This window comes from Nylanderia fulva, unplaced genomic scaffold (genome assembly GCF_048542155.1).
Source record: "Nylanderia fulva isolate GAGA-0341 unplaced genomic scaffold, ASM4854215v1 Scaffold13, whole genome shotgun sequence".
In the NCBI taxonomy this organism is placed as follows: domain Eukaryota; kingdom Metazoa; phylum Arthropoda; class Insecta; order Hymenoptera; family Formicidae; genus Nylanderia; species Nylanderia fulva.
In genome coordinates, this window is record NW_028189518.1 from 435,976 (window position 1) to 461,093 (window position 25,118).

Consider the following 25,118-nt stretch of genomic DNA (forward strand, 5'->3'; position numbering starts at 1 on the left):
AAGATAAAGCAAATAATTATTTTGTAATTGATATGAACGAACGAGAACAAAATATGCAGTGTATTCTTGGTAAAGGCAATTTTATTATCTACCGACAATTTCATTGCATTACACACACACACACACACACACACAGAGACATAAAAAACGCAACAATGGATTTATTCGGCGCCTTTCATTCCTGCTGGGCGCTATCTCACGACCTTAAAAGCGGCTAAACGATTCAATTTGTAGTAATTATAATGCAACTGTCGGGGACCTCGGACCCCGGGAATGGGACGCGCGCTTTTTTCATTGAAACCACTTAAGACGCGACGCGGCATTGCACGTGTGGGTGTCATTTCTCGTCCGACACGATCGAGAAAGTAGTGCCCGAGCTGGACAATTTCGAGCTAATCTAAATGATATTGGACACGTCTGACATTAATAACTCTAGACGGCGACTATGAAAGTCCGCAACTATGATTTATTGAATTAACGATCGGCACAAGTTTGTCGTAAATAATAAATAAATTTGCAATATACTTGGGATTTTTTTAAATAAAGATTTATTATTTTTACTTAATATGTTATTTAATATATTTATTTTAATATAGTTATCTCTTATATAATTTTTAATATAGATATTTTATATAATTTTTTTTACTTAATTTTTTAATTAATTTTATTAGTAGAGAGAAAATATCTGTTATCACAATTTGATATGTGCAAGTTAACATGCAACTAGCTAGCATATGGAAGGCATGAAGTTCACCAATAAATAATCACGATATCTAAATAATTTATTATATACCTATGTATGTAAAAGAGAAAAAAAACACATAATAAGCATAATAAACATATTAAAATCTACAAAAGAATTTACATAATATACTGTGTGAGAAAACTATTATTACTCCTATAAAAAAGTTATAAATTTAATTTTTTTAAATCTTAAAATGCTGATAATGATATGAAGAGAAATTAAATAATATAAAGTTTATTTATTATTTATTTTTTGTGTATCGATTATTTCGATACATTTTAATTTCTTTTACAGAGTTTTGTGTTATAAGCTATAATAAAGCCGCATTTATAATATATAGATAAATAAATTTTATTTAAATATTAAACCTCGCAATGTCACGCAACACACGAAAGGGAAATAAATACGATATGAAAGACGTGATGTCAGATCATGCAATAAAACGCTATGAGATATAGTAGCGAAATATCGCAAATAGAGAAAACCTACATATCAATGCACGTCATCGTTTACCCGTCGTTTCCTTGGACTTGGCGAATTGTCGTAGATACATCTCTTAAAATAGTTTTCCCAGAATAACGAAGAATTTAGACCACCAACGCGCGGCTCTTGTCTCAATTAATGCTTAAAGACTTATCCACACGAAACCCACCACCCACTACGCTATTTAAGTACTATATTTGTGCGTAACAAGACTGACTTGTTATTTTATAAGAAGGGAAGAGGGAAAGGCTGTGATAACAATCTTAATTTTTGCGTGACGTCAGTGGAGATGAATTTAATGTCGAGAAATTAATATACGTGCAATGCTACAAAGCCTTTGTGAAAGCCCTCTTATCGAACTTCCTTTTATAAAATAAGTCATTAATTATCTAAACATGATAAATAATGTCACAAATGTAAATTTTAATTTAAAATATATTTTACTATGTATGAGACAATTTTTAAGCTAAAAATTCTTTCGAAAACTTGTTTGTGCAACATTATACATAATAGCAATATTTATAAATAAAACACGCGTTATCAATTGGTATATAATTTTGAAAAATTAGCTTTCTTTTAAGCTTTTGGTATCCCTTTGGGCGAGTGTGTAGCTTAGCTCGATAATTATTGTTCTATCAATATCGCGAATCGGGAGAGGATCGTTAAGACGGAATAGTTATTAGGTGTTATAATTATATTGTCTTTCACTGCGTTTATTCGGATTATATCAAATACAGACTTTAACTCTCCACCGAGGTAAACCGTGTATCGCGAGCGCGAGTCAAAATCTATCTGCCCTTCGAGGCCGCGTATTGTCTTGCTTCTTTCGATTTTTCCACGACCTTATTTTTATTTTTAGGTGATTAGCCTATCTATTATTTTGAAGACTTTCGCTTTTTATTCTGTTCGGAAATCACAATCTACCTTCGTCATGCTAGACGCTTATTTATTTATTTATTATTTTGTGTCACCGGTCGCGATATCCTTAACACTCGTCGCTTGTCATATATTTTTATTTCGTGTACATTTTATTTTATATATATTTTAATATTCTTGTGGCATTTATCGCCACATCCCAATCTGTGTACTCGGAAACAACTTGAAAATATTCGTCTCGCTCACATCCGCAAATATTTCAATAAAATTTCCAACTGCAGTTGCTTGATTCCTTGAATCTCTCCGCAAATTCCTGTAATTTGAATGAGTAACGAGGAGTAACACTGATGATTTATTTTGTCATATAACAGACAATAAGTGAATTTCATCGAATTGTTTCGCAAATATAATTTTCATTCGCGTTAATCTTAATTTCAACAATGTATTCTAATAATACGTAATATAACATGTAATACACACTTACTTACAAAAAAGCGGTACACTTAAAATTTGGAAAAAAATTACCAAATTTTAAATGACGATAACTGCGTAAATAATAAAGATAGAAAGGTTTCTAAAAAATAAAAATAAAGCTTGGAATCTTTAAAAATCTATAATTTCAATGTTGTGAGATAAATTTATTAAAAATGACGGATGACAAAACAAGACCATGCAAAATTGAAAATTAATGGTCCGAGTTTGCCAAGATACATGACGTGAGTCAAACGTCGCAACTTAATGGGATAAAATGCATAAGATAGTACTTATAGAGCCTCCTCTTTAAAATGCTTTTTTATTCATCTCGATACGATGATTTTTCGTAGAGTTATTTGCATTTAAAGTAAAAAGCAGCCTTTTTATTCAAATGCAAATATCTTGGCGAAAAATCATTATATCGAGATGAAAATAAAAAAGCGTTTTAAAGAGGAAACTCTGTACTATCGTATGCTTTTTATCTCATTGAGTTGCACTTTGTTTTGTTATTCGACATTTTTAATATCTTACAACATTGAAATAAATAGATTCTTAAAGTAAAGATTCCAAGCTTTATTTTCATTTTTTAGAAACCTTTCTATTTTTATTATATACGAAATTATCATTATTTAAAATTTGACTTTTTTCCAAATTTTAAGTGTACCGCTTTTTTTGGAGTAAGTATAATATATAATATAACATCTATATATTTTCTTTAAAATCTAAATTTGTTCTTGCACAAAATTTATTGAATTTTTTGTGCTTGCAAATAAAAAGTAACTTATATTTTTTTCTATTAATAACACTATTATTTTTGAAATTTTATACTATTAATTTTATTATTTTCTTGTTGTACAGAGCACTGGAGCTCTATCATATTGATGTCATAATTTTTTAAATAAATTTTCTTTATTTTCTAACAAACGCACGAAGAATCCATTTAATTGGAATGATCTACGATGCTTCACCTGTGCGAAATCTAAGCGAAAATCTAGGCATGTACTTGCGTATACTGAAATCTGCCCGCGTAGTCGCTTGAATTTTACAGCAAAGTGGGGTCAATTGGAGACGAGGACCTCGGTCGCTTCGCTCCCACACTCCGCAGAAATTTATTCTGTGGGCCTAATCGAGGCCGACCGCTCGGACGACGTGATGGGCTAACGAGGAATGACGAAGGGAGCTACTTTTCTCTTTGAAAGAGAGTGTGACACCTCATTAGAGATAGATATTTGTAACTGTTCTTTAATTATTATATCTCTGCTGGGCATTTTTGCAGAAAGCTACAAGTTCCTCGATAATTTTAATGTGATTTCTTTTAATAAATTAATATATAAAAATATGCATTTTTCTTATAAACATTCAAGAAATAATTTATATATGTTATTTATTTCTTCTTATTAATATATATTATTTATTATTTTTTAAATTTTTGACAAAAATACGATATCTTAATGTATTCATAAAATCAACAAATTATCGTAATAAATGTTTATAATACAAAAAAAGGAGTTGTAATTTTCCGATAGAAGAAGAATACAAATTATGTACGTACATATATATATATATATATATATATATAATATATTGAAATGTCTCTTCTCTCTTACTTTTCCAAATACTTGCAATTAGTAAAAGAATTTTACTTCAATATTTCATAACAAAATGTTCCTAAATTATCTGATAGCATTTGGTTTTAATTTTAATATGTAATAATGCAATTTAATAATTTACAGATTAAAAATTCTCTTGTCAAATAAACAATGAACCCCTATGTTTATTTCTGTTTCACGACAAAGTGGCTTACCTGCTTCTGTCGAGAGTGCACTTCTTTTAATATATGAAGCGCGTATGATGCGTAAGAAGGCATGTGGGAGAATCGCCCACGCATAGCACTATTCTTGGAGTTAATGCTGCTTATGCCCAGCGAATGCAAAATATGCTTCTGTTGACCTGCCGGAGTGCTGCCTATATATCCCTTAAGTCGCTTCTACACGAGAGTCTTAAAAGAAAGCTAATTTTTCAAAATTATATATCAATTGATAACGCGTGTTTTATTTGTAATAATATAATTATAAATTCTAATTGCATTCAATGATTGCGTTGAAATTTCACGCGCTCCTGCGTTGCATTCCATAAAATGAAGATGCGTTTCTGCGCATTCATGGAATCAGAAAGTAATAAATTAATTGAGGTTACAGCGACTTCAATGCCTGATTTTATATGATTAAAAACTACTTCATCCTCTTTTCCTTTTGCACTCTTATAAAATTTTACTAATTCTCGCTTAATTAATTCTGACGGAATCCACATATATGCAGTTATCATCGATCTGCAATGGCGGACCGTAAGCGCCGACTCGAGATGGCAAAAGCGTCTCTTCGGCTTAATCTTCGCCGCGATCGGTATAAGCCGGTACCCACGTGATAGCCTTCGATGGAAAACAACCTGCGACTGTTCACCATTCGCGGTATGCCATCACGCACACCGATCGCCGAAGTATTTCGCGCGCAATTAATTGGATGAGCGAACGAGCGAGCGAGAGATTTTAACAACGATGTGGAAATCGAGTCGAGAGCCGGCATAAACGATTATCGGGCCCCGACTAAAGGACAGATATCGTTGTTCGAACATTTAGATACCACTATCTCATTTTAGTTTAAATTTTAATTTTCATTTTATCCATTTCTACAACTAATGTGATTTTTCTTATTTACCTGTTCTTTGCTCTCAATGCTTCAATTAATTTTTTATAGCTGTCAAAATAATGTTATTCTTATTATTTCAGTTCTTTAATTTAATAGTAATTTTGATACTTAAAATATTTTTTGTCTTTAAAATAAAATTAATAATATCTAAAAATGGTAAAGCTTAATAATCAGATGATATTTATGATAAATTATAAATTAAAAGGCCAATTTAACGAACTAATTAATTAGGTGTTAACAATTTATTCTACGTCATAAAAAATACAAATAATAATTAGTAAACGTTTCAACTGTACGACAGTCTTTATCAATACCAATATTGCTTTGCTAACATATCCATAAATCAAATAATTTGGAAAGGCAGAACTTATATCATACATGTAAAATATATAGACTTATAATATGAAAAACGCATTATAATTGTTGGCTTGAATTACGGCTGATCGTTCAAATTAGTCGTTAAAGAGCCTAACCCCGAACATCAGATTTCTGTAGTTCTTTTTAAATAAACGTCTAATTTTGTAATCCATGATGTAATAATGATATGTAATGAGATCTATGTCGAGACGATAAAAATTCTTTAAAATATTTCTTGTTGAAAAACGTTATAAACAATGTATACTTTGTAAGAAGCAAACTCAATATCTGTCAAAGTGTTAAGTTGGTCTTTTAATTTATAAATTATTTTAATTTTACACGAGCCGAATTTTATTTTTCATTATAGATATTTATGATATTAACATTGTTAATTATTTTTGTAAATTATCTATGTTTTAAACTAATGAATTCACGTTTCCTCGATAAATTTAATGAACGGTATAAAAAATTCAATAAAGATATTTAAAATATTTCATTCTTATCTTGCATTAGGATCTTTAAGTGGCGATTGACCGCGTTACTTTTGACCTCATCGCCGAGCTTGGAGCTTCTCATATTTGCTTCTAATAAAGACGAACACCCTGTATAACATAATATCGCGCTCGCAAGTCTTACGCGGGGACCATTAACGCTTTTTGCCGGCGGCCGTGTGTCATTGACGATGCTTTTTATTGACCAGGCGCATAACTTTCTTTAGTGTCGCTCGTTTATGAGCGAGTAATTGCACGGTTTTGGTATCCCAATCTGTGTACTCGGAGGCGGCGGAGAAAGGCAGAAAAATATGAAACATCGATATAATGGGTGCATCGAGTCTTCTCTTGATTACCTGGCTGATGTCGCTGTTAAACCGATCCCCAGAAATTTCTTTTAAATTAAATCCGAATTACTCGTCGTATTCATGAACGTAATTTTGTTAGCTGCAAAAAGAAGAATTGCAATATCATAACAAAGACGCGTCGTTTCTTGATTTGTTTTTCTAACTAATCAACTAATCATTGGATAAATCATCCCTCCATCGTTCGTAGAATTTAAATAAAGTTATATAACATTAATCAGAATATAATAATAATTATAATAATATATGATAATAATTTAATTTTTTAATTGTTATAACAACGTGAAAGAAATCGTTGTTTACAGGTTTAGTGACGATTCTGCGCTATAAGAATATGCATCACATTTATGCACAAACGTGCAGTTAGTATGTCCATAAATGAAGGAAGTGAATACGTGGGTGTTGTCATTTGCCGATCATAAGATAAATAAATTTCCATAGAACTCTTGTCGGCATCGTAGATCGAGATGAATAAATGACGAGACGGGATCGATTCATTCTTGCTGCATCATCATTCTTCGCTTTAACATTCACGATCTCTATACATTAAAATATTTCTACTTATCTAGACGTATGACAGACAGCGTTAAAAACATACACACATTTTCATAAACAATTACTATGCAACATTACGTTGTTTTATAATTACTGTAGCTGTGTTTTATTTTGGAAAGTTAATTATTACTATTAATTTAATAATATTTTAATTTTTCCATAATGCTATGTCTAATATTTTTGTATAATTGATTTTTGCAATAAAATAGGATAAGTAGAGATAAAATATATTTTTAATATTTGATATAAAATTATTTATGACAGCGCATCTATTTTTGGTAATTACTCTGTTACCGATTATTTTCTTAAACATTTCTATCATAGAAATATAAAAAAGAGAAATTTCATAAAAATATCGTGATAATACTTTTCTAGCCCAAGAGAAGTATTTAGAAATTGGCTTCTTGTTGCATTTTAGTCATCGATAAATTTTCAATCACTCTTTCAACTTGTAAGTAGAAAGGGAGAAAGCTGTAGCGAAGAGAGCAAAAGAGAAGGAAACGAGCTACGAACATATGCTTTGATCTAGTCTTAAATTATGTAAAACATAAATTATATAAAATTGTATATTTTCGAAAACAAAACACGATAAAAATAAAATAAATATTAAAGCATGAACAATGCTTCTTTGTGAATATGAGTCACCCATCTTATTATACATACTCAAGCATATACAATATAAAATAAATTGGAAAATATGCACAGAGATGCTATTATTTTACAATTGAACAAGATTTTATTATTGGACAAGTTTGTGACAGCTTAAAATAAAACTGACGATTGTATAATTGATTGAAGTGCGATATTATACAATATAAAAATCTTCAATTATATTTAAACAATCTTTTATATACTTATATAATATAATTCTTTTAAATAACATATAGTATTATATTTCTTAAAAATTTTTATAAATGATTGCAGATACTATAAAATTGCGAAAATAACGACAGATGACGAATCTCCATACAAATGAGCCGCGTTTAAGAGGCTTTTATTTTCGGATCTCCGAGAATGTGACGTGGTGTTGCGTCGGTTTCGTTATTTCGAACCCGCGATCAGGACTCCAGCTGGAACAACCATAACACCAACCTCGTTATTCGGTGCTAATGACGCTACGCGGCCTGAATTTATGGTGTTGAGAGTTAAGGTTCCCTCGCGATTTCCCTTGGGGATTATGCGAGGGAGAAATGCGCTACATATAAATCGAGCTTTCGCGGAAGCTTTTACGCGCCTCTGATAAACACATGAAAAGTAGCGTGATTATAAATTAACTTAATTAAGAACCATCAATGTTATTGAACCATATAACAAAAAATGTAAGAGTATGTTTGCCAAACACACATTAGACATATAATTTTATCAATTCTTTATCAATTTTAAGGATAAAAAACCATGAAAATATAAAATAATTTTTCTCGAATTGAATTGCAATACCAAATATATTTATACTTAAGTTATTATTACAAAACAATTCCATTAATATTTACAAAATAAAATATTATAACAAATAAAATAACTTAAATATCCCCGGAAACTTATATTATTAATTAAAAAAAAAAGCGCGCGCAGAGAAAATGGCTGTGCAATAAAAATCAAAAATAGACTCATACAATATATTTATTATATATTTGCGTTCTAGATAATTCTATCGGGATTTTATATATTTTTATTCATTTGTTTAACTGATTTTCATCATGACACAACGATTCTCTCATGTATTGAGGGATTGTGCCGCTAACATTATATTGCATTGGAACTTACACTTAAAAAGGACCTAAACCGATAGTCGAAACGTCGTAACAAATAAATAATTTATAGCTAGTGTGTGTGTATTGGTCGAATTTATATAAAAGAACCTTGATTTATATATTTTATATTATATAATTAGAGCGGTATTTATCATAATATTACCTAAAGGATATCTAGAAAATAAAACATATATAGGTAAATACTTCCAAAACAATCACATGTTCTTTTCATCACTTTTATGATTAAATTAAAAGCCGTCTTTCTTAAGCAAAATTAGCGAAAAATATATTTTAATTTTGATAATATACATCCCATTATCATTAAGTTTAAGTCAAAATATTATTTAAATCTATTAGATATTAATCGAAGACTATTACATTGTTATTATCTATATTGTGTTAAAATCTTTTATTTTTAATTTAGTTTAATTACACATTGTAAGTAACCATATGTTATTCATTAATAAAATATTAAAAACTGTAATGTGTGCATACATAAGCATTATTACTGTAATGTATGCATAAAAATTATTATTGCAATGTATCATATATTATATTCATTAATATATGATATATATATATATATATATATATATATATAAATATAAACATAAATGAACGATAAAGAGTTAAAAAGTAAAGAAAGTTAAAATATAAAATAAAATTTTTAAATTGTTTATGCGCATTGCAAAGAACAATAGTAAACTATTAAAGTAATATGAAAATATATTTCATGTATTAATATTTGATTGTGTTAAAAAGATAGGAAAACAACTGACGATCTTGTTTACATGAATTTACATACTTATTATAGTATCGAGATTGTCATCAGTTTCGGTGATCTTTCGGAACGGAAAGATTGTAATTGTGTGACATATACTTCCCGCAATAAGGACGTGTCGTATATATTACTGTGCTAATTACAGTTTATTTAATAAAAAATTATTTTAATTTGCATAAGTATTAATATAAGAGGTAAGTCATTACAAAAATATATAAATATATTTCATTTTGAAGATAAAGAATAAACAAAACACAATTTAATTATATATAAAATACAAACAATGCATGAGCACAAATTTAATTTTAAAAGTCATAATTTTCAGAATTAACATTATCATTAATACAAATATTGTATATATTATTTCAAACATATATAATATATATTGAAATCTAAAAATTAAGTTTAGGATTGAAATAAAATATTTAAGAAAACAATTATCACAAAAATTTTGTTGCTCAATAATATTTCAGAAATTGTGGTAACTTAAGATTACAAATGCAAAAAGTTACAAAATGAGTTATATATATAAATATTTAATATAAATCTATATTACAAAATAAACATTTTATTAAATATAATATATTTACGAAATATAATATAAATTCGTTTGTTTAACCTTTTTCTGTAATCACAGAAAGTATGGCAAAATCATTCTTATGTCATTACAACACATATGCTGAACATAAATTATTTAATATCAAAAATATCATTATAATTATGTAAATATAGTTGAATTCATAAGACTGAAATACACAATACATGACGATGAGTACAATAATAAATCTATATTAAACTTTTATATAATTATCTCAGCTTAATAAAAATTAATCTTATTGTATTTATTTTCTGTTCTTTTTCGAAAAAAACACATACAAGAGAGAAAGCTTTACAGTATATTTTATGTATATTTTTTAAAATAAGAAATTACTTTATAATAGATATTCCAACGAGAGATTTGACATGGAGAGACTGTTGTTAAAGCTGTTATTATACAATCTAATATTTATAAACGCAACAGCTTTTTTATCGGATAACTTCGATGTTATACCACAGCATTATAACCTCAAGTTGGACCCATATTTTGATGTAGAAGGAAAAAGTTTTAACTTTTTCGGTAGATGCGAGGCCTACGTCGAGATTACCTTTCCAATATACAACATAAGTTTGCACGCACAAAAACCGCAGATAGACATACAAAATATTATTGTTACCAATAGAAAGTCATTCGAAATTTATAAGCCGATATTTATTACGTACAAAAATGAATCTCATATTCTCAGGTTTCACTTCGATTATTTATTATTAAAAGGACATTATTTATTAAACATGAGCTTTATCGGACTCTCAGATAATCATGGACACGCTTTCTTCAGAACTTACACACATTTTAATATACAAAAAAGGTGAGTAAATGTTGAAAATATTGTAAAATACATGTAATAATATACGAGATATTATTCTTTAAGCACGATTCATAAAACATGTGTACATATACATTTGTATATAATATATTATCTAACCTGGTACTTTATTATAACTTTTAATGTCACTAACTTTTAATGTTGATTAACCATTTCTTGTTCGATGAAATATTCTATTAAAATATGATAGGTGGTTTGTGGCAACACAACTCAGGGCAATTGGGGCGCGACAATTGTTTCCATGCTGGGACGAGCCTGCATTTAAGGCTACGTTTAATATTAGTGTTAGACATCATAAGTCGTATTATGTTTGGTCAACTATGCCGATACGAAAAAAAACTGCCGATACAAAAGACGTGGTGTGGACTCACTTCAAAATCACTTGTTTAATGCCTACTTATCTCATATCGGTTTTACTATATGATACGCATTCGTTCCCGATTAATGACTATGACAAAGTGTACGATACAATATTTCATATAAACACATATTTTGCAAGAAGAATCATTATAAATGTTACAAGACGCTTCGAAATCGAATGGATGGCATATTCTCAGAACCTTTCATTAACAAATCATCATATAATGCCCGCGGGTCCTCAGCATAATAGCATGAGACAAATTATTTATAGGTAATATATATAACTGGAGTTTGATAATTGGCATATGAAAAACCATTAAACATCGTGTTTGTCATAAAACTTGTATAATCACATTATTTACAATAATTTTTAGAATATCAAATGTTATCTATGTTAAAGAGTTAGATCCTGTTTCGATTAAAATAAGATCAGCGTGTTTAATAGCGCACGAAGTGGCACGTCAATGGATTAATAATCTGGTTAGCCCATTCTCGTGGTCTGATTTTTGGTTAAACGATGGTATTGCTAGGCTGTTAGGAATGGATATGATCAACAAGGTTATTTTTTTATTTAATTACATATATAGTGCTGTCTTAATTATACGCAGTTAAAAAAATTTTCTAATAAAATAATTATAAAGAAAAAGTCTTTTATAAATGCACTGACGGATCACTAATTAAATTTTTGAATTATAAAAAATTTAAAATATAAAAAATGATTTAATTAATAAAATATATTTCGTGTTAATTTAAATACAAAAAAAAACAATTGCAATAATATCTATTTTTAAACAAATAGTCGCACACATCATCAAGTAAAATATCACACTTATAAGAAATAAGAAAGCTATTTGTTTTGTAATGAACAATAATAAACAGTTATAAACAATTATTGTCGCTTAATGTCAAGAATTCGTGCATGAGCTTATTTCACTGAAAATATTTATTGATTATTTAATTTCACATTAAACTTTTATTTATTTACAGATTTTTCAAGATGCAAATTACACAAGTATATTAGATCTGTTTGCAGTACAAAGTAAATTAGAATCTCTTCAGTTGGATCATTATCTTTTGGGTATTATGGATCCTCTTATACCAAAAATCAACAAAACCTCGGAAATTGAATCACTTTTCTCTTTTTCTTATTACATCAAAGGTAAGACAAAACAACTTTTCTATATCACATAATTAAATTGTCCATAAATTCCTGAACATTTCTTTGCGTAATTATGGATGTTTTCATGCATTTATTGGACACTAGAATATATAAATTTAAATGTATTTAATTTGCACGCTTTTTATAATGTTATTATCGCAGCACCTGTTATATTGCGTATTTTACGACAGCATCTCTCGGCTGAAGTGTACCTACATGGTATTGAGATATTTCTCAATGAACAGTGAGTAACATCATTTTATAAAATATTTTTAATTTTTCTGTTTTATAATAATTTTTTCTTATTTAATTATCTTTCCATTTTACTATTATATTATTTTTTTCCGATCAATAATCTCTCTATTTTTATTATTTTAGTTTCAATATCTCGAATTTTTCTATCCCGAATAATTCATGTTTTATTAAATTATAGTTTAACTAATTTACATCAAATTATGTTCCAAAATTACATACACGTATTAAAATGCAATTGCAATAATACAATTTATATGGTGTCTTTTAGTCAATAATTAATCAATAATTTTTTACAAATTTAGTATGTTTAGTTCAGTAACTATTGATGATTTCTGGGGTGCTATGCAAGCTGCTCTAAATACAGCTAAACTGCGCAATAGATTTCATGTAAAATGGATGATGAATACTTGGACAAATCAAAAACATTATCCTATACTGAAAGTTGAATACTCTAACTGTACATCTTTGAGAATATCGATAGAAAATTTTTACCAGTTGGTTAACGATGGCTGGTTATTACCTATTATTATAATTAGTATAAAATGGAAAGAAAATATTATAATATCAATTAAAAGACGTTATACCTACAATAAAGTACAAGATGATATACCATACATAGAAATTGATGGATTTTGTAAAAAGGATGAATTGTTAATAATTGACTTACAACAAGGTTGGTAAATATTAAGGAGTTAATTTTTCATTTTTCAATGTTTATATATATATATATGGTTTTATGTACGAATTATTTTTATACGCGTATATTTATATATTTTAACAAAAATAGAAGATATTTCTCGGACATTAAATAAACGCGATAGTATGCAATAAATTATAATGTAAATTATTATTAACTATAGGAAGACATTGAATTCAAATTTTATTTTAAATAGAATACTAATATAATGCTAATATAATACTATACAAGTTATTTTAAATATATTTCTACAGAATATCAGTATTTTCCTTACTTTGAACATAAAAGAAAGAAAAAAAACGGATATTTAAAGATAATTTTTAATATCTTCCATCATAAAAATTTAATAATATTATGAATATATTTACTGTAGGATATTATCGTGTCAATTACGAACCTCATAACTGGCGAAACATTGCTAGATATTTGAACTCTGGAAACTATTTAGAAATAGATGTTCATAATCGTGCACAAATCATCGATGACGCGTTTTATTTCTTTTCGATGCAACAACTCGATATGTATTCATTTTTACAACTTATAAAATTCTTATCGCAAGAGACAAATTATGTGGTATGGTATCCTATGATCAAAGCTCTTGAAAGTATGTCAAAATCCTTTCCAATTTACAATTCAGAGGAAAAAACCAAATTCGTCCATTTAGGCTATTTCAAGGTAAATAATAAGATTTTTCGTCAATGAAAGTGATATGAATTAGATTGTTGCATATAAAATATATAATAATCAAGATTTTCAGAAAAATTTCGAGGATAATGAAATATATTCGAGAAAATAGAGTTATGTTTTTCCTTAATCTTATTTAGATAAAGAATTCGAAATTTGTAAAAGAAGGACTTGCGTATTCTCAATTTTGCGATTTAAATGTTAAACATTCTATGTTAGAAACAATCAATGGTTTTCACGTTACCGTTAATATTATTTTAATTGTACATACAAAAAAAAATATACTGATTTTTAAATGTTACAAATAAAGTTTGAAGATAGAGCAATCTAATGAAAGCATTTATTGAAAACGATATAACTTTTGTTACAAATATGTGTTATTATTTAGAAAATTGTCAAAATACTTTACAAAATTGTGACATAAATTTGTAAAATTTAAATATTTTTTAGAACATTAGCTTATTATCATTTCCCTAGTATTGAAAACAAATTTTCTTTATTGTTTATATTACATTTTATTTATCATAAATAAAATATAATGTACAATATTTTCTAAATGTCTTCTTAATTTTAATTATTTTAAAAACTGTTAGGAAAAAATATTGAAAATATTGAATAATGTTCTTGAACGCATTGGATACGAAGAAGAAGATTCTGAAGAAGACGATCTTATTAAATGTTTAAGACAAGAAGTCGTCAAATGGGCATGTACTCTCGAGGACTTCGAATGCCTACAAAAGGCGAAATATGATTTAGAAGATCATTTCTTCCGACATAAACGGTAAATTTTTATAATTATTTTGTTATAATCATATATTCTTGTATCTTGTAACTTACTATGTAAATATTTTGTAACTTATGAAATTTACTAAATAATGTTAAAAATAATTGGTTATATGCCTTAAATATTTTTGTGCAACCGGCGCGCGAAAAGTCGCCCTTTACACACATGATAGAATTTTAGAAAGAGCTTTTTTTCCACGCATCGGTCACACAAAATATTGTAGCCAACATGTGCGGGTCATAAATCGGCCGATCGTGCGGATTGTCACACTCGGCTTCCCCTCGTGCGCCAAACTTTCGCACTCTCTGCCGATTTACGATCCCCCGAACTTGTTAGCTAATATGCTGTTATAATATATATTTTTGACATATTGTATAGAATTTTAGCGTGGTGGACGGAATGGACATACTGTAAAGGTATACAGACAGAGACAACTTTAACTGGTGTTTGGAAGATAGTACTTCAAGAATGGATAGTAACCTCTAATAATAGAATTTGGGAATTTCTAACTTGCATTACACATCCTAATTCTATTAAAGAGTATTTGAACGATAAATATCTAGAAGTACTTTTTTCTTGGAAAAATGCATCTTCAAAGTTTCGAAACATTGATCGTGTTAATAGATTTCTTTTCACAATGACAAAGCATGCTAAGAACAGTGAAATACTTGATTATATTTTAAATAATTTTGACAAATTAAAACCCAGGTAAAATAATAGTTTTCTTTTAGTATAAATATATTCTACATATACTATTTTTGCACTTCATGTAAATATGTATCTACTTATTGTTCCGGTTTTATAGAGAAGTCAATATAAATGCAGCATTGATCACTTTAATTAATAATGTGTATTCTGAGGTATACTTGCAGAAGGTAAATTTGAAACACTTTGTACTTTGTACATTCATTTATTAGTATTATGATATTAATCCGCGCGATATTATCTATGTTTACTTCCTATATTACACAAAATTTCTGTAATACTTATGCTAGAAACATGAAATTATGTGGAAATTATGACTTAAAAATTAGGTAGACTTTTGTGCAAAAATAAATTATATTTTATACGGTAAATATTTTAATTCGTTTTAGATTAAAGCGTTTGTAGAAAAACGGATTGCTGCTAAATATTTTTTACAATGGACGTTGCTTATTTCTGAGAAGGTACATATAGTGATTTCAGATATAATAATCATATATATTGTTTTTATATTTAACACATTTTTTATTTTTCTAAATACACTTATATGAATAATTTATTTTAATCATCTTAAATAAATAGTTTGTTTATAATAAATAATTTGTTTTTAACGATAGAAATTAGAAATTATATTATATTCTTATAATGCGAAAAAAGTGTTATTTATTGACAGTAGATATATATATATATATATATATATATATATATATAAATAATTAATTTTAGATACGTAAAGAGACGAAAAAGTTGGGAAATCAACAAATTGAGTTTATCTATTACAAAATACGAAAACGCGCCAGTGAAATCCATTCCTTTACAATGACTAATCGTTAAATAATTGTTCTATAAAATATATATGTAGTATAAAATGTACTTTTTACACACATATTTATCTCAATGATAATTAACTTTCTGTATTACTCTTATTTATTCTAAAAACTTTTAAAAATATTAAGTATTTTAATGAAATTTAAAAAAAAATTAATCAATTTTAATTATTATTGTAGAGTATAAAACTATTTGAAAAAGTTCTAAGCTTTGAAAATATAATAACGCAAAAAAAATTTATAGAGGTAAAACGTATTACCATTGCTATATAAAAACAAAATAAATTATAATGCTGTCAAATATACATATTTTTAGTCAAATATATTCAGTTAAATATACATAAAATATGTATGTATATACATATATTTAACATACATATATACATATATTTAATGTTTATTAAATGTAGACTTAAAAATATTTCTCTACGGTGTTTTTTACTTTAAATAATTATACAACTGCAAAAATATTTTGCACGCTGTAATCTAAACAATAATATTTTTGAATAAATACAAATTTAACAACATAAATGTATACATATACAATATAAGTACTAAAAAAAATTTTTAAGATGTCTTTTATTCTGAAAGATATATATTTATTCTTATGGGTGTATCTTCGTAATTACATATCGGTTTTAATTACTTTTATTACACTTCTTTTATTTGTATTATAATTAAAATTATTGGTAAATGTTTGTATCTCTCATTTATAATACACAAATTATGCAGTACAATTTTTTATATTGTTATCTTTTTCTGTACATTTATATAATCCAAAAATTCCTGTTTTATTATTGCAAAAATAAAATCAATTTTATAATAAGACTGTCACAATGAGCAACATTTTTATATTTTATAATACATTGTATAAATTTTGATAAAATGCAACAGTATTTCATTGCTAAAAAATAAAAGATATATATCAGTTTAAGAGATTTATTTTTATATAGCACATATATATTTATATCATTTCGTATAATCGATCGAATATAATCACGCGCGCAAAACGAAATTATATTACTCATTAATAATATATTAAAAACTGTAAGGTGTGCATACATGAACATTATTATTGTAATATATGCATAAAAATTATTATTGCAATATACATATATGTATACATGTATACATATATATTATTCATTATCATATAATATATATATATAACATAATATAAGCATAAATGAACGATAAAGAGTTAAAAAGTAAAGAAAGTTAAAAAATAAAATAAAATTTTTAAATTGTTTATGCGCATTGCAAAAGAACAATAGTAATATGAAATATTACTATTGTTTTTTGTTATTAAAGTAATATGAAAATATATTTCATGTATTAATATTTGATTGTGTTAAAAAGATATGAAAACAACTGACGACCTTGTTTACATGACATTACATATTTATTATAGCACCAAGTATCAGATTGTCATCAGTTTCGATGATCTTTTGGAACGGAAAGATTGTAATTGTGTGACATACTTCCCGCAATAAGGACGTGTCGTATATATTACTGTGCTAATTACAGTTTATTTATAAAAAAATTATTTTAATTTGCATACGTATTAATATAACAGGTAAGTCATTAGAAAAAAATATGAATATATTTAATTTTGACGATAAAGAATAAACAAAACACAATTTAATTATATATAAAATACAAACAATAAGCACAAATTTAATTTTCAAAAGTCATAATTTTCAGAATTAACATTATTATTAATACAAGTACTATATATTATTTTAAACATATATAATATATATTAAAGTCTAAAAATTAAGTTTAGGATTGAACTAGAATATTTAAGAAAACAAAAATTTTTTTGTTCAATATTTATTTCAGAAATTATGATGACTTAAGATAACAAATGCAAGAAATTACACAAAATGAGTTATATATAAATATTTCATATAAATCTACTACAAATAAATATTTTATTAAATATAATATATTTACGAAATATAATATAAATTCGTTTGTTTAACTTTTTTTTTAATAACAGAAAGTATAGCAAGATCGTACTTATGTCATCGCTAAACATATGCTGAACATAAATTACAATATCGAAAATATCATTACAATGTAAATATAGTTAAATTTATAAGACTGAAATATACAATACATGTCGATGCGTACAATAATAAATCATATTAAACTTTTATATAATTATCTATGCTTAATAATAATTAATCTTATTGTATTTATTTTCTGCTTTTTTTCGAAAAAAAAGAATACATACAAAAGAGAGCTTTGCATTGCATTTTATTTATATTTATATTTTTTTAAATAAGAAATTACTTTATTATAGATACTCCAACAAGAGAATTGACATGGAAAGATTGTTGGTAAAGTTGTTATTATACAATCTAATATTTATAAATGCAACAGCTTTTTTATCGGATTATAATCTCGATGTTATACCAGAGCATTATAACCTCAAGTTGGAACCATATTTTGAAGTAGAAAAGGAAAGTTTTAAATTTTTCGGTAGATGCGAGGCCTACGTCAATATTTCCATTCCAACGTACAGCATAAGTTTGAACGCACAAAAACCGCAAATACAAATACTAAATACTATTGTCACCAATAGAGAGTCATTCAAAATTTATGAGCCGTCAGATATTACGTACAAAAATGAATCTCATACTCTCACGTTTCACTTCGATGATATATTATCAAAAGGACATTATTTATTAAACATGAGCTTTATCGGACTCACAAATAATCATGGAATCGTTTTCTTCAGAACTTACACACATTTTAATACAGATAAAAGGTGAGTAAATGTTGAAAATATTGTAAAATACCTGTAATAAAATACGAGATATTATTCTTTAAGCACGATTTATAAAACATGTGTACATATACATTTGTATATAATATATTATCTAACCTGGTACTTTATTATAACTTTTAATGTCACTAACTTTTAATGTTGATTAACCATTTCTTGTTCGATGAAATATTCTATTAAAATATGATAGGTTGTTTGTCGCAACACAACTCGGGGCAATTGGGGCGCGACAATTGTTTCCATGCTGGGACGAGCCTGCATTTAAGGCTACGTTTAATATTAGTGTTAGACATCATAAGCCGTATTATGTTTGGTCAACTATGCCGATACGAGAAGAAACTGAAGATACAAAAGACGTGGTGTGGACTCACTTCAAAATCACTCGTTTAATGCCTACTTATCTCATATCGCTCCTACTATATGATTCACATTCGTTCCCGATCATTGAGTATGACAGAATATACAATCTGTTATTCCATTTGAACACAAAATTTGCAAGAAGAATCATTCAAAATGTTACAAGACGCTTCGAAATCGAATGGATAGCATATTCTCAGAACCTTTCATTAACAAATCATCTTATAGTTCCCGCGGGTCCTCAGCATAATAGCATGGGACTTATTCTTTATAGGTAATATATACATATAATTGGAGTATGATAATTGGAACATGAAAAACCATTAAATATCGTGTTCGTCATAAAACTTGTATAATCAGATTATTTACAAAAATTTTTAGAGCCTCAAATGTTTTCTATATTAATACGTTAGATCCTATTTCGAATAAAATAAAAACAGCGTGCTTAATAGCACACGAAGTGGCACTTCAATGGATTAATAATCTGGTTAGCCCATCCTCGTGGTCTGATTTTTGGTTGAATGAGGGTATTGCTAGGCTGTTAGGAATGGATATGATCGACAAGGTTGTTTTTTTATTTAATTACATATATAGTGCTGTTTTAATTATACGCAGTTAAAAAAATTTCTTAATAAAATAATTATAAAGAAAACGTCTTTTATAAATGCACTGACGGATCACTAATTAACTTTCTGAATTATAAAAAATTTAAAATATAAAAAATGATTTAAATACGAAAAAAAACAATTGCAATAATATCTATTTTTAAGCAAATAGTCGCACACATCATCAAGTAAAATATCACACTTATAAGAAATAAGAAAGCTATTTGTTTAGTAATGAACAATAATAAACAGTTATAAACAATTATTGTCGCTTAATGTCAAGAATTCGTGCATGAGCTTATTTCACTGAAAATATTTATTGATTATTTAATTTCACATTAAATTTTTATTTATTTACAGATTTTTCAAGATTCAAATTACACAAGTATATTAGATCTGTTTGCAGTACAAAGTAAATTAGAATCTCTTCAGTTGGATCATTATCTTTTGGGTATTATGGATCCTCTTATACCAAAAATCAACAAAACCTCGGAAATTGAATCACTTTTCTCTTTTTCTTATTACATCAAAGGTAAAACAAAACAACTTTTCTATATCACATAATTAAATTGTCCATAAATTCTTGAACATTTCTTTGCGTAATTATGGATGTTTTCATGCATTTATTGGACACTAGAATATATAAATTTAAATGTATTTAATTTGCACGCTTTTTATAATGTTATTATCGCAGCACCTGTTATATTGCGTATTTTACGACAGCATCTCTCGGCTGAAGTGTACCTACATGGTATTGAGATTTTTCTTAATGAACAGTGAGTAACATCATTTTATAAAATATTTTTAATTTTTCTGTTTTATATTAATTTTTTCTTTATTTAATTATCTTTCTCCATTTTACTATTATATTATTTTTTTCCGACCAAAAATCTTTCTATTTTTATTATTTTAGTTTCAATATCTCGATTTTTTCTATCTCGAATAATTCATGTTTTATTAAATTATAGTTTAACTAATTTACATCAAATTATGTTCCAAAATTACATACACGTATTAAAATGCAATTGCAATAATACAATTTATATGGTGTCTATTAGTCAATAATTAATCAATAATTTTTTACAAATTTAGTATGTTTAGTTCAGTAACTATTGATGATTTCTGGGGTGCTATGCAAGATGCTCTATATACAGCTGAACGCAATATATTTCATGTAAAATGGTTGATGAATGCCTGGACAAATCAAAAACATTATCCTATGCTGAAGGTTGAATACTCTAACTGTACATCTTTGAGAATATCGATAGATAATTTTTACCAGTTAGTTAAGGATGACTGGTTATTACCTATAATTATAATTACTATAAAATGGAAAGAAAATATTTTAAAATCATTTAAATTGCGTTATACTTACAATAAAGTACAAAATAATATTTCATACATAGAAATTGATGAATTTTATTGTGAAGAGAATGAATTGTTAATAATTGACTTACAACAAGGTTGGTAAATATTAAGGGGTTACTTTTTTATTTTTTAAGGTTTATATATATATATATATATATATATATATATGTTTTTATGTACGGATTAATTTTATACGCATATATTTATATATTTTAACAAAAATAGAAGATATTTCTCGGACATTAAATGAACGCGATAGTATGCGATGATTTTAATGTAAATTATTATTAACCATAGTAAGACACTGAATTCAAACTCTATTTTAAATAGAATACTAATATAATACTAATATAATACTATATAAGTTATTTTAAATATATTACTACAGAATATCAGTATTTTCCTTATTTTGAACATAAAAGAAAGGAAAAAACGGATATTTAAAGATATTTTCTAATAACCTTCATCATAAAAATTTAAGAATATTATGAATATATTTACTATAGGATATCATCGTGTCAATTACGAACCTCAAAACTGGCAAATCATTGCCAGATATTTGAACTCTGGAAACTATGCAAATTCAGGCATAAATGTTCATAATCGTGCTCAATTAATCGATGACGCGTTTTATTTCTTTTCGATGCAACAACTCGATATGTATTCATTTTTGGAACTTATAAAATTCTTATCGCAAGAGACAAATTATGTGGTATGGTATCCTATGATCAAAGCTCTTGAAAGTATGTCAAAATTATTTCCAATTTACAATTCAGAGGAAAATACCAAATTTGGCCATTTAGGCCATTTCAAGGTAAATGATAAGATTTTTCATTAATAAAAGTAGTATGTATTACATTGTTGCATATAAAATATATAATAACCAAGATTTTCAGAAAAATTTCGAAGATAATGAAGTATACCCGAGAAAATTCAGTCATGTTTTACTTTAATATTATTTAGATAAAGAAATATTTGTAAAGAAAATACTTGCGTATACCCAGTTTTACGTTTTAAATGTTAAACATTCAATTTTAAAAACAATCAATTGTTTTCATGTTACCGTTAATATTATTTTAATTATAGATACAAGCAATCTAATGAAAACATTCATTGAAAAAAAACGATATAACTTTTGTTACAAATATGTGTTATTATTTAGTAAATTGTGAAAATACTTTACAAAATTGTGACATAAATTCGTAAAATTTAAATAATTTTTAGGACATTAGCTTATTATCATTTTTCTAGTATTGAAAACAAATTTTCTTTATTGTTTATATTACATTTTATTTATCATAAATAAAATATAACGTACAATATTTTCTAAATGTCTTCTTAATTCTAATTATTTCAAAAACTTTTAGGAAAACATACTGAAAATATTGAATGATGTTCTTGAACGCATTGGATACGAAGAACATTCTAAAGAAGACGATCTTATTAAATGTTTAAGACAAGAAGTCGCCAAATGGGCATGTACTCTCGAGCATCTCAAATGCCTACAAATGGCGAAATATCAATTAGAAGATTATCTCTTCCAAAATAAAAAGTAATTTTTTATAATTATTTTGTTATAATCATATATTCTTGTATCTTGTAACTTACTAAATATTTTGTAACTTATAAAATTTACTGAATAATGTTAAAAATAATTGGTTATATGCTCTAAATATTTTTGTACAACCGGCGCGCGAAAAGTCGCCCTTTACGCACATAATGAGATTTTAGAAAGGGCTCTCTTTCCACGCAACGGACACACAAAATATCGTAGCCAACATGTGCGGGTCATAAATCGGCCGATCATGCGATTTACAATCCCCCGAACTTGTTAGCTAATATACTATTATAATATATATTTTTAACATATTGTATAGACTTTTACCGTGGTGGAAGGAATGGACATACTGTAAAGGTATACAGACAGAGACAAATTTAACTGGTGTTTGGAAGACAGTACTTAAAGAATGGATAGTAACCTCTGATAATAGAATTTGGGAATTTCTAACTTGCATTACACATCCTAATTCTATTAAAGAGTATTTGAACGATAAAAATCTAGAAGTAGCTATTTCTTGGAAAAATGTATCTTTAAAATTTCGAAACATTGATCGTGTTAATAGATTTCTTTTCACAATTACAAAGCATGCTATGGACAGTGAAGTACTTGATTATATTTTAAATAATTTTGACGAATTAAAACCCAGGTAAAATAATAGTTTTCTTTTAGTATAAATATATCCTACATATACTATTTTTGCACTTTATGTAAATATATATGTATATTTATTGTTCCGGTTTTATAGAGAAGTCAGTATGAATGCAGCATTGATCACTTTAATTAATAATGTGTATTCTGAGGTACACCTGCAGAAGGTAAATTTGAAACATATTGTACTCTGTACATTCATTTATTAGTATTATGATATTAATCCGTGCTTATTATATGATATTATGTACATTTACATACTATATTACACAAAATTTCTGGATATAATTATGCTAAAAACATGAAATTATGTGGAAATTATGACTTAGAAATTAGGTAGACTTTTGTGCAAAAATAAATTATATTTTATACTGTAAATATTTTAATTTGTTTTAGATTAAAGTGTTTCTAGAAGAACGGATTGTTGCTGCTGAAAATTTTTTTAAATGGAAGTTGATCTTTTCTGAGGAGGTAAATATTGTGATTTCAGATATGAGATTCATATATATTTTTTTTTTATTTAACATAATTTTTATTTTTGTAAATATACTTATATGAATAATTTATTTTAATCATCTTAAATAAATAGTTTGTTTTTAATGATAGAAATTAGAAATTATATTTTATTCTTATAATGCGAAAAAAGTGTTATTTATTGACAGTAAATATATATATAAATAATTAATTTTAGATACGTAAAGAGACGAAAAAGTTGGTAAATCAACAACGTGAGTTTATCGATTACAAAATACGAAAACGCGCCAGTAAAATCTATTCCTTTACACTGCTATACCACATTTATTTCTTATGACTAATCGTTATATAATTGTTTTATAAAATCTATAAATTATACTTTTTGCACACATATTTATCTTAATGATATAAGTAACTTTTTGTACTCTTATTTATTTTAAGAACTTTTAGAAGAATAAGGATTATTAACAAAGTTATAAAAAAAATTAATTAATTTTAGTTATTATTGGAGAATATAAAACTATTCGAAAAAATTCTAAGCTTTGAAAATATAATAACAAAAAAGAATTTATGGATGTAAAACATATTAACATTGCTATATAAAAACAAAATAAAGTATAATTCTGTCTTTTATATATTTATTTAAATATATTTAGTTAAATATATAAATAAATAAATAAATATATATATATATATATATATATATATTTAATGTATATTAAATATAGACTTAAGTATTTCTCTAGGGTGTTTTTACTCTAAGTAATTATACTATATCGCATTTTTAAAAATACATAAATAATAATTTTTTTTATTAAATACGAATTTAAAAGTTT

At 26.5% G+C, this 25,118-nt stretch overlaps 2 protein-coding genes across 2 annotated transcripts; both read left to right on the forward strand.

Moving 5' to 3' along the window:
• Positions 1-9,654: 9,654 nt before the first annotated feature.
• LOC114932627 (glutamyl aminopeptidase-like) lies at positions 9,655-16,521 on the forward strand. The gene is made up of 13 exons (XM_085479718.1): positions 9,655-9,777; positions 10,525-10,989; positions 11,198-11,638; positions 11,742-11,925; positions 12,355-12,526; positions 12,689-12,770; positions 13,084-13,454; positions 13,852-14,153; positions 14,756-14,943; positions 15,325-15,654; positions 15,752-15,821; positions 16,041-16,112; positions 16,375-16,521. The coding sequence occupies exons 2-13, from the start codon at positions 10,547-10,549 to the stop codon at positions 16,480-16,482; spliced, it is 2,763 nt and encodes a 920-aa protein (XP_085335844.1). The 5' UTR covers positions 9,655-9,777; positions 10,525-10,546; the 3' UTR covers positions 16,483-16,521.
• Positions 16,522-17,926: 1,405 nt separating this feature from the next.
• Positions 17,927-24,849, forward strand: LOC114932630 (glutamyl aminopeptidase-like). Its single transcript, XM_029304926.2, has 13 exons — positions 17,927-18,051; positions 18,784-19,251; positions 19,460-19,900; positions 20,008-20,191; positions 20,592-20,763; positions 20,926-21,007; positions 21,324-21,694; positions 22,106-22,413; positions 22,967-23,151; positions 23,477-23,806; positions 23,906-23,975; positions 24,205-24,279; positions 24,500-24,849. Exons 2-13 carry the CDS (start codon positions 18,806-18,808, stop codon positions 24,617-24,619), a joined length of 2,784 nt encoding a protein of 927 aa, XP_029160759.2. The 5' UTR covers positions 17,927-18,051; positions 18,784-18,805; the 3' UTR covers positions 24,620-24,849.
• The last annotated feature ends 269 nt before the right edge of the window (positions 24,850-25,118 follow it).

What these genes read in the sequence shown, in the direction of transcription:
- LOC114932627 (XM_085479718.1), top strand. Translation starts at nt 10,547, where the DNA reads ATGGAGAGACTGTTGTTAAAGCTGTTATTATACAATCTAATATTTATA. An exon ending in TTTGACAAATTAAAACCCAG is followed by an intron (nt 15,655 to 15,751) that starts GTAAAATAATAG and finishes CCGGTTTTATAG; the next exon opens with AGAAGTCAATATAAATGCAG. An exon ending in CTGAGGTATACTTGCAGAAG is followed by an intron (nt 15,822 to 16,040) that starts GTAAATTTGAAA and finishes AATTCGTTTTAG; the next exon opens with ATTAAAGCGTTTGTAGAAAA.
- LOC114932630 (XM_029304926.2), top strand. Translation starts at nt 18,806, where the DNA reads ATGGAAAGATTGTTGGTAAAGTTGTTATTATACAATCTAATATTTATA. An exon ending in TTTTTCTTATTACATCAAAG is followed by an intron (nt 20,764 to 20,925) that starts GTAAAACAAAAC and finishes TTATTATCGCAG; the next exon opens with CACCTGTTATATTGCGTATT. An exon ending in GAGATTTTTCTTAATGAACA is followed by an intron (nt 21,008 to 21,323) that starts GTGAGTAACATC and finishes TTACAAATTTAG; the next exon opens with TATGTTTAGTTCAGTAACTA.